Source organism: Mustela erminea, chromosome 1 (genome assembly GCF_009829155.1).
Source record: "Mustela erminea isolate mMusErm1 chromosome 1, mMusErm1.Pri, whole genome shotgun sequence".
NCBI classification, from domain to species: domain Eukaryota; kingdom Metazoa; phylum Chordata; class Mammalia; order Carnivora; family Mustelidae; genus Mustela; species Mustela erminea.
Window position 1 is genome coordinate 47,159,748 of NC_045614.1, and position 10,131 is coordinate 47,169,878.

The 10,131-nt window shown below is 39.4% G+C and overlaps 1 protein-coding gene across 10 annotated transcripts in view; it reads left to right on the forward strand.

Moving 5' to 3' along the window:
• The window catches only part of ITPR1 (inositol 1,4,5-trisphosphate receptor type 1), a 334,496-nt gene extending 324,774 nt beyond the window's left edge, over positions 1–9,722 (forward strand). For all 10 annotated transcript variants that reach the window (XM_032325752.1, XM_032325745.1, XM_032325771.1 and 7 more), the window contains 2 exons: positions 902–1,063; positions 8,390–9,722. In XM_032325752.1, the coding sequence (XP_032181643.1) occupies positions 902–1,063; positions 8,390–8,476 (249 nt within the window). In that variant the 3' untranslated portion in view covers positions 8,477–9,722. The remainder of the gene's footprint in view (positions 1–901; positions 1,064–8,389) is intronic.
• The last annotated feature ends 409 nt before the right edge of the window (positions 9,723–10,131 follow it).

Sequence of the window (10,131 nt, forward strand, 5' to 3'; positions counted from 1 at the left end):
CTACCCTTTCCCCTGTATTTAGTTTTTTGTTTTTTTAAGATTTTATGTATTTATTTTTGAGAGAGAAAGCACCTGAGTTGGTTGTGGGGGGAAGTCTCAAGTAGGCTCCTCGCTGAGCATAGAGCCTAAGACAGGACTCAGCCTTAATACCCGAGGATCATGACCTGAGTAGAAAACAAGAGCCAGAATCTTAACTGCCAGAGCCACCCAGGTGTGCACTCCCCCAGTCCCTCACCAGGCACCATATTTAAGGTCAAAAGTGATTTCTAAGAATTGAGAGAATTCAGTGATATTCAATTAAGGGGCACCTACGTGGCTCAGCTGGTTAAGCATCTGCCTTCCGCTCAGGTCATGATCCCAGGGTTCTGGGATTGAGTCCCACATCAGGCTCCTTGCTCGGAGGGGAGCCTGTTTCTCCCTCTGCCTGCCACTCCTCCAGCTTGTGTGCTCTCTCTCTCTCTGACAAATAAAATCTTTGAAAAAAAAAATACTCAATTTAAAAAGACATTCACTTAAAAAAAAAAAAAAGATATTCACTAAATGGTTTTTTAAAAGGCATGGCACATCAATTCAGTAACAACAGAGATAGCCTTATAAAAGATGTCACAAAGAAAAGATAGCATGGTGAGATTGCCTTTTTTTTTTTAAAGATTCATTTATTTGAGAGACAGATTACAAGTAGGCAGAGAGGCAGATACAGAGAGAGGGGGAAGCAGGTCCTCGCTGAGCAGAGAGCCCGATGCGGGGCTCGATCCCAGAACCCTGAAATCATGACCTGAGCCGAAGGCAAAGGCTTAACGGCTTAACCTTCTGAGCCACCCAGGCACCCCTGGGATTGCCTTTCTTGTCTCTATTTCCAGAAATGACTTTTTCTTTTTCTTTTTTTTAATGTGGATTCTAGGAAAGAAACCTTGACTGGTTCCCCAGGATGAGAGCCATGTCCTTGGTCAGCAGTGACTCTGAAGGAGAGCAGAATGAGCTGAGGAACCTGCAGGAGAAGCTGGAGTCCACCATGAAGCTGGTCACTAACCTTTCTGGCCAGCTGTCAGAATTAAAGGATCAGGTAAAGAAAAGATACCCCATCTGCCCCCTAACCACACACACACCACTACCAGACACACCAGATTTGCTGAGGCAAAATCACTAGTGCTCATGTTAAGGCGGACGTTTCCCTCACGTGGATGTAGAAAGGGAACCCAGGGCACAGAGAACAAAGTCACCTAGTCTCCCCATTTTCCCTCCAGTCCCTTTCACTGCCCTTTTATAGGGTAAGCCCATAACACTACTTTCAGTGCTGCTAGTATTATAACAAAACCAGAAAATGGGAGAATGCAAATGACTTCAGTGAAGGGCTGTACAGAAAACAGGACCTGTAAAGCTATACTCTTTTTACTTTACTTACAGATTAAAAGCTATTTCTGGTTTTGCTTTCTGGCCCTCAGATCTATCAACTCTTCACTCAAGATACTTAAATTCAGCATCCCAGGATAAGCCATACTTGTGTGAAAACTCCTTTTGGTTCATTCATTGGCCACATCTGTACTGAGTGGCCATCGTAGTCCAGGCATTATGCCAGGTGCTGGGGATGAACCCACAATCTAGACCTAACCCTGCTCCCACAGAGCATAATAGTCTGCACAAGTACCACTCCATCCTGCTCTCTATCCCTAAGGTAAACACTTGCCACTTGAAGGAAGTTAAGGAGGGGTACCAAACTCTTAAGATTTGTACCAAACTCTATGTACTTTTTTTCTTCCTTTTGATCCCTTTACAATGAACAGTTACTGGGTAGTTATTGCAGTGACAGGATGCTTGGGGGGGGGGGGGGGGTGGCGGTGAGCAACTGCTGTACCAAAGCTGACAGGATAATCGACACAGACTTGGGAACAGGTCAGCATCCTGGACGGGTTTCTGAGTGTTTTAATCAGCTCCACAGACAAGATTATAAATTGTGCATGGCAAAAGTTGTCTAGGCAAGGCTGCCCTGGAGGTAAGTGGCAAGGCAGACCTACAGGTGATTTTTTACTCATAGGTACACAGCTAGTGAATATCCCATCTAGAATAAACTCTTCTTGGCAGTGGTCTTCAGAGCAATTTTAACAATCTACTTTGAATTATCTTTCCCAACTGAATTATTCCAAACCATACCCCCACATACACCATTTGGTCTCAAAGTTCTTTTCTTTGACTTTTATTAAGATGCAAACAAAAAAGACTAATGACAACAGAAAGGCTTATTTGTGAAGGCTGTCTCTAGCACTTGAACTTGGTGGCCACCTAACATCAACAACCCGCAAGAATCTTAGTTAAATCGGAGGTTTTAAAAAACCTTCCAGAAACTGACCTAAGACAGACTTCACTAAAGGAACTGTTGAGCTCTCATTAAAATGGTCACAGGAGTGAGGTGAGCTGAGGAATTTGCAGAAGGCACCCGAGGTGAAGGAGGGCATCTGAGACCACAGAGGTCGTCCCTCTTCACTCCCTCTTTGTACTGATGGGAGCACCGAGGTGTACAGAAGGCTCCTGGGAAGCTTCTCCAACTCTCTAGGACAGTGCCTGATCCTCCTGTGTGGGTTTGATTTTTGTTTGTCGTACGTATTTTTGTTTTCATTTGTTTTGTCACTGTACCTTGGTTTGCCTTTCAGATTGGCTGTTTAAATTCTTACTCATTTTTTTTTTTAAGAGCCTTAAAGTTTCCGAGGTTGCCTCCCACACTTGAGCCCTGTGGAGGATACCTTCACGGCCATGTTACACAGCTGTGCGTAGTAGAAACTTGGCATTGTTAAAATCCAAGGTAGAACTGTTCCCGTTAAGCCTCAATTTCAGCTTAAACAAAATATGTAAATATTCATTGCGTAAGGACTAGGTTTCATTAAGTGACATTAAAGCCAGTATGATTTAAACTGCTTGGTTTGGGCCCTTTCTACATTTTTTGTCTTAATGTTCCCCTGTGAATGAATATGAACCATTTTATCTTGGAAGACACTATAAGCTAAAAAGAAGTACCAGGAAACCAGTAATATAATCTCTAGTGCCTTTACCAGGATTGATCTGCTTGGGTTTTAAGGTACCCAGGAAAAACTCAGCACAGCTGCTTTTATTGGGGGAAATGTGTTTCTTTCAAAAGGAATTAGTCAGCATTTTTTCTGATTATGTAACCTTTAACAAAGCTTTAAGGCCATTTGTTTAAGAATCAACTTACTAAAAATTTTTCAGTTTTACTAAATTTGGTGTAATAGCAATCATAAAAATTTCTTGAATTGTTCTGCATAAGAAATCAGGCAGATATGGTAGAGAGTTGCTGGTTCTTAAATGGCAATTGTAAGAATTCCTACCCTCTGAAGAAAAAAACCTTTTTGAATTAAAAAATAAAAGCCTACAAATGATTAATGAGCAAGAAACTCTGTGATAGATATTTTTTAAAACTGCTATGAAAGAATACCATTCACTGGTAAAAGTGCTGGGAAACACATAAATTGCTTCATCACTGAGCTATTTTTTCAATCTTCTGGTCCAAAAAAGCAGAATAGAGCAATGATAGTTTATAAATGTGAATGTCTTTGGTTTCAATTTGTACTGCTATTGACCTCTTTGGTAGTGGTTTTCTTAAAATACCAATTTGAGGAGAAAAAGTTCTTGTCAAGGTTAGAAGTTAAAAACCTGGTTGGTGGTGTCACTTTTCCTACTATTGCCAAGAACAGTTGATTAGAATTGCTATTCTAAGTGTTAATGATGAATCTCATCTTGAAGTTTCCCCTCCCAAGAGATTCTGAATACTAAATGTGATTCTCTTACATTCTTATTCCAAGGAGGAGAACTGATGTAAGAACCTACATTTTTTTTTTTTTTTTGCATGTTTTCTTCATAATGCAAAAGAGCAAATATCGAAGAGGCTTCACTTTACTGAAAATGTGACTGGCTTCCTATGAGACAGTAACCCTTACATGCTGTTAGGAATACAAAAGTGTTTGAAAATCCAGATCACATTAGCATGTTCCAGTGTGTTTGGCACTTTTCATGCAAGATGGTTATCTTGTGAACATTAACTGCTTAAGAGAGGGAGGAATAACAGAAGATTAAAATAATTGCCTTACAGTTAGAAAATTGAATGTTAAACCTTACTGAGTGCCTCTGTCCCCTACCCTGTTCTGGAACCTCAAAGGGGGACTAAGATAACCACTGCCCTCTAAGGTCCCATAATCTAGCAAGAAAGACAGGCATACAGACCTCTGACGATATGATACAGTGTGGAAAATTGTACAACCCACTCAAGATAGGAAGACAGCTTGATGGGAGCACAGAGGCGGCACTGGGTCCTGTGTGTGGCTGGGAGTGAGGAAGGAGAAGAGCCTGTACAAGTAGGTGACTTCTGAGCTGGCAGAGGAATGCAGCAGGGGGGGCATCCCAGGAAAGGAATCAGCATGAGAAAAGGCATGAAAATGCATGGCATGCTCCAGGAATGGCACTATGTTCTGGTTAATTCAGTTCATTCTTTGAACCACCACTTGTGAAATAGATGTGCAAGGTGCAGCCCTCGGTACTGGGTCGCAAAGATGAACAGAACCTGTTCTCCTTCTATACTCAACAGTCTAGAGTGGGAAGCGAATCAGTAAACTGTAAACGGAGAATTCAGCCCTGTAAGTATGTAATGGAGGCATGAGCAGACTGGAAAAGGAGGAGAGCAGTTTAGTCAGCCTGATCTCTGGGAGAGAGTGAGGCCACAGAGGCCTCCGAAGTGCACTGCCAGAGCTACAGAGAGGGACAGAGTATTAGGGATCAACTCAGTGCGTGAACAAGTATCTGTACGTTGACATTAAATCAACGTAAGTGTGTCTGAGAGTTGTGCTGGGATTTTTTTCTTAGTATTTTAGGCTCCTTGTTAGAAACATGGCTGATTTTAGAGTCCCCCGGCTGTTTAGAATCTGAGTAACCAAGACCCTGCTGTGACAGGAAAGCAGTTTTTCGGACTGTTGACCCGTTAGAAACCAGATTGTGGCATCCGTGTGCTGCTACTGAGCGGTCCTTCCTTTGCCAGCCTTCTGTCATCGAGGCCAGTTCTGGGAGGTGAAATGTGCTCATTTGCTCTCTACCCTTAGTGTTTTCATGAAAGATTTTTCCGACGTTTGGCTGCCTCTGATTTGTAAAGCTACAATATTCTTTGCTTCTTGTTTAGACTGAGTCAAAAGAAGGAATGCTAACATTCAAGCTAGTTTTTATATTCATATGCATAGGAAGAAGAGTACTGCTTTAAATGTTTATCCTTTAGCTAAATGGGAATTATGAGGATTTTAAATGAATCTCCTACGAATGAGACATTTCACACTGTTCAAAATAGATTTTTCAGTATTCATATTTTGAATATAGTTACCTTAGATCAGAATCTGATGGATCTTTTTGAGTCGTTTTGTTTAAATGTCCAGAGCGAATACTGCATGAGAATATGAAGATTCACTTTGGTCATTATTTCTATGTACTTTGATAAAGGTAACAACAACAGGTAATACACTTTAAATTTATACACACACACACTTTATACAGTGTGTGTGTGAATTATGTAAATAGGTAAGTAGGTAGAATTGAGCCCATAAAGCCAGAAGTTATGTGATGCTGTGCACTAGAGGGCCAGTGAAACCTAACTAGCCAGCAGTGTTGACCTTGGTTTTTTATAGGCCAGATTTAAGCCTTAGGGCTTTTATTTTTGTTCCCTTATAATGATAATTAGATGATGACCACTGTCAAAAGGGCTCAGTCCTTTAGCAGTTGCCCTATTCCCTCTCATTTATTAGTCACTTACATGACGGCCAGGGTTCGTGAAAACAGAATTCAGACAAATGTGTGTGCCTCTGCTGTGCTCAGCTGTAGAGAATCTTCTCCAAGATCTTAATATTATTAGAGAAAAATGATGTATGTACCCAAATTACTTTATGTTCAAGATCACCTGATGTGATCTTTGACCCATTTCAGAGAGAATCCACAGCAATGTGGTCCCAGATCAACAACATAAACCTTACTGGTTACTTGTTAGAAATGCAAATTCATGGGCCCTACCCCAGGCCTACTGAATCAGAAACTCTGTTTGTGGGCCCTTTGATCTGTTTTAACATACCTTCTGTGTGATTCTGACTTATGCCAAAGTTGAAGAACTACTCCTGGTGATTTCAAGTACCCAGTATATACCTAATTTTGTTTTCTCTTTCCATAAAAAATTAGGTATTACTGGGTACTTGAAATCACCAGGAATAAGACTGCCTGAGCAAAGAATTTGGCCACTAACTTACATCAGTAGGGAGTTTGAAGGTTTAGGAGGGAGGGCCGGTGATGTGATCATTACCTTAGAAAGGCAAACCTAGAAAGTTAAAATAGGAGCAGCAATGAGGTGTCAGGTGATGGCTGCAGAAGTGGGAAGGGAGGTGTGCCATCAGCTAAAGACTCGTTTGTTATAGGAAATACAGTGTAGAGGCTTTTCTGTTTAATAGAATAACTGAATAGCCAACAGATTGAAAATTAAAAGCGGACTGAACCAACAGGCATGAACATATGCAAACATAAAAGGTCATCTCAAATGGAAGTAGTTATTTATAGAAAAATTACAGCAAAGAGTTTAATAGCCAACTTTGACAGTTGAAAGACCTCAGTAACTTTAAATGAAAGTGCCTAAATAAAGTAGCCTTCAATAGTGGTTGAGCCCCCCAGGATTCCTAAATCCATTAGAATACTTGAGATTGTTAAACTTTGTGAAGTTGTGTTAGATTCCCTCTCAGGGTTAGCTGCCAAGGGAAGAGAGAGTGTGTTTGTGTGTGCGTCCATCCGTGTGTCTGTCAGTTGGGGAAGGAGGAGGATCTGAGTGAAGTATCCAAAGTATTAGGTAGTAAGATTAATGAATACAGATTATATTTTAATCTAATTGTGCATTTATCCCACATGTCAAATTAGGTTCTCTTTTTTCAGCTGAATCTGTTAAGTATAGTGTAGTGTGTAACACTTACTTAAAAGATTGTCATTCATCTAAGGAAACTTCAGAGGCTAGCTGGAATATCCTAATTCTTTATAAAAAGCTACCTTTTGGAAATATTCGCTCCTTGTAAATTCTCTTCTAAATTATAACAGAAGGCATTTCACAGGAGCCTAAAAATAGTATGTTGATTTAAAAGAAAACTGCCATGTTTTGAGCAAGTAACAACTTTAAAACTGAACCTAGGTAAGCTATTCTTGTTTTATGTTCTCTCAGGATATTTTGTACCAAAAATTAGTCCAAGGGAAAAGTGAGACTTAAGCAACTACTATGTGACACTCTCCCAAAAAGTTTACATATATCTGTTCAATTCTCCACCTATGAGATAGGAATTATCATACTAATTGTGTGAGTGAGGAAACAGACTTTGAGAAGCTAAATAACACAGAACCATAAGGAAATGGGTCTGATTTCAAAGTCCACGTTCTTTTTACCAGGATACACTAATTCTTGTCTGATTTTAGGAAACCAAAAATCTACATGCAGGACCTAACACCACTTATAGACAGCAATTTTATCTAAGGTATATTTCATTATAGCCTTTTTATCTTAATTGGCTTAAATGCCCAGCATTGAATCCAGAACTAGGTCCAACTAATTAAGAAAAATAATGTGGAACACTAAATGTACCCTAAAATATCTAGAACAGATACCCATCAATATGAAAAGTGATTTGGTTCAGCAGCCAAATGAATAGTAACAACCTCTTATCTGGGGTTTTGCAAGCACTTTTTCATTTGACCACTTTTGGGAAATGGTCTTTCCTGACCTTAATCAGTCCTTTTTCTGCGGATGGGGTCTACTTCAGACCCCACTGAGTGCCTATTCAGTCACTCTGGATCTCATTAGCATGTGAGGACATTCCTCATTTTCCTCAAGGTGCTACATCATTTTTTTTCCCCTCTCAAACCAGAATTACTCTGGAATCACTGAGAAATGGAATCAGGACCCCCTGAAGACCATGGACATAGTCCCTCTCAAACCTAGGATTCTAAACACACTGCTTCTCTTGATAGTTTGATATGCTGTTCCCACCACACAAAGCCACCATTTCCAATGAGGCTTTAAATCATTTGGAAATGGATTTGGGAAACAATCAAGAATCCTGTGCTTTTATCATTTTTTGTTTCTTTATGAAACAAATAGTAAGCAATACTTCTGAATGCCACATTGCATGACTAGGTAACCGAATTCCCCATTCTGCCTAGGAAGATGTCCCTTTTGAAGTTCTGAGTGTTTGATTTAGTGACGGTACACTATTTGTAGAAAGTGGGTTTCAGTATAAACCATAACCACAGAGGTAAATCTATGGTTCAGTATGTGATCTGACGTACAGGAAGTGTCTGGGTCTAATGATGAAACTTTTTAACTTTCCAGATGACAGAACAAAGGAAGCAGAAACAAAGAATTGGTCTTCTAGGACATCCTCCTCATATGAATGTCAACCCACAGCAACCAGCATAAGCAAATGAAATAAAGGAAACTCCTGTAATTTTTATAATTATTATTGGTGTGGGTATGGCTACTTAGTTCTGATTCACCCACAAAGATGACATTAATCCCTAGTACATTTGTAAATAATCAGTTTTATACTGTATGTATATGATTGCTACTCTAAAGGTTTGGATATATGTATTGTAATTAGAATTGTTGGCATGATGAAATTTCATTTGTGCCAAAAATATTAAAAATGCCTTTTTTGGAAGGACTAAAGAAAGCACCTGATTTGCACTTGAACCAGATTATAGATTTAAAAGTATACAACCTGTATTTTGTATTTAAAACTAGAATAGCCAGTATTTATGTTTTTTATAAAACTGTGCAATACGAATTATGCAATCACAATGAATTTGTAACTCCTGAGTGTCCAAAAGGGAGTGCACATCTTTGAAGCTGGTGTGTTAATACTATGTAATAAATGGTTAAATATCAAATGATGCTGCTGCCAAAATCCTATGACTAGTGAGTTTCCAGCCCCTGGGCATTTTGTACCATATACTTATCTGTGGTGATACTGTTTCTCGTTGCTAGTGGCATTAGTGCCTCTAATAGTGACAGTGCTCCAAGTCAGCATTCATCTTAAGAAAATCAACTTTAGTTTCAAAGATAATTTTAAGCTTCTGAACTGATCATTTAAACTTTCTTTAAGTAAGAGAGCTAAATTAGAAGCTCAGACCTTAGCTTGTGAAGTTAATGAATTTTTGAAAGGTAAATTTTTATGCAACATTTGGAATAAATGCATACTGCTGGCCAATCAGTGTCATCTCCAAGGTGAATTTTGGTGTCACAGGATAAAGAAATGAATAATTGATGGTGTCTAGATTATCTAGTCCAAACAGTAGTTTATTTTTTTTCTTCATCTGAACCAACATGCTACAGTAGCTAAGTATTTAAACTATATACATCCATATAAAGATGAAATATGAGCTATCCCATTAGAAGTCATAGTTGAACACTGACATGTTATTCTTGTGAAAGAGCCACGTTTTGGTTTTATTTCCTTGTCACATGATTTCTTTCCTTGATGGATGAAAAGTATGAAAGGAAACTTTTATATCTGTTGCCTAGTTTTGTACATGGATCTCATTTTACAAGAGAATCTCTCTGCCAAAAAAAAAAAAGTTTAAAATGTACTGAAAGCAGAGTTCTGAAGTGAGTAAAGTTTGTAAATGCATATATGAAAATAAATATTTAATGATGCAGAACAATATACAGTGGTGGACTGGTGGCTTTCAGTTTGGCATTTCTTTGTGTCTTAACAGCTGTTCCAATGAATTATTTTCTTTGGGGCCAATTTAAAGTGCACCTGGTTTGGTTACCAGATTCATTCAAAAATGCTTACCTCATAATCAAGAACGCTGAGGAGATCTACTTCAACAAATATCAGGGAGTGTTTAATACGATGTTCATTCATTCGTTCTTCTAGACAAGTGGCTGCCAAGCACATTGTCCTGAGCAGTGAGCACCAGGGCCTGCCAAGGGAAAGTCAGTGACTCTGCTGGGGCTCTGGCTGCCTGGGCTTTCCCAGGACTGGGGGGCTCTGACTTGCTGTCTGCAAATAAAAACAGTTGCCATTTGTTTTCCTTCGTGTCCAGTGGTTGGAGGCCTTCCGCAAGACA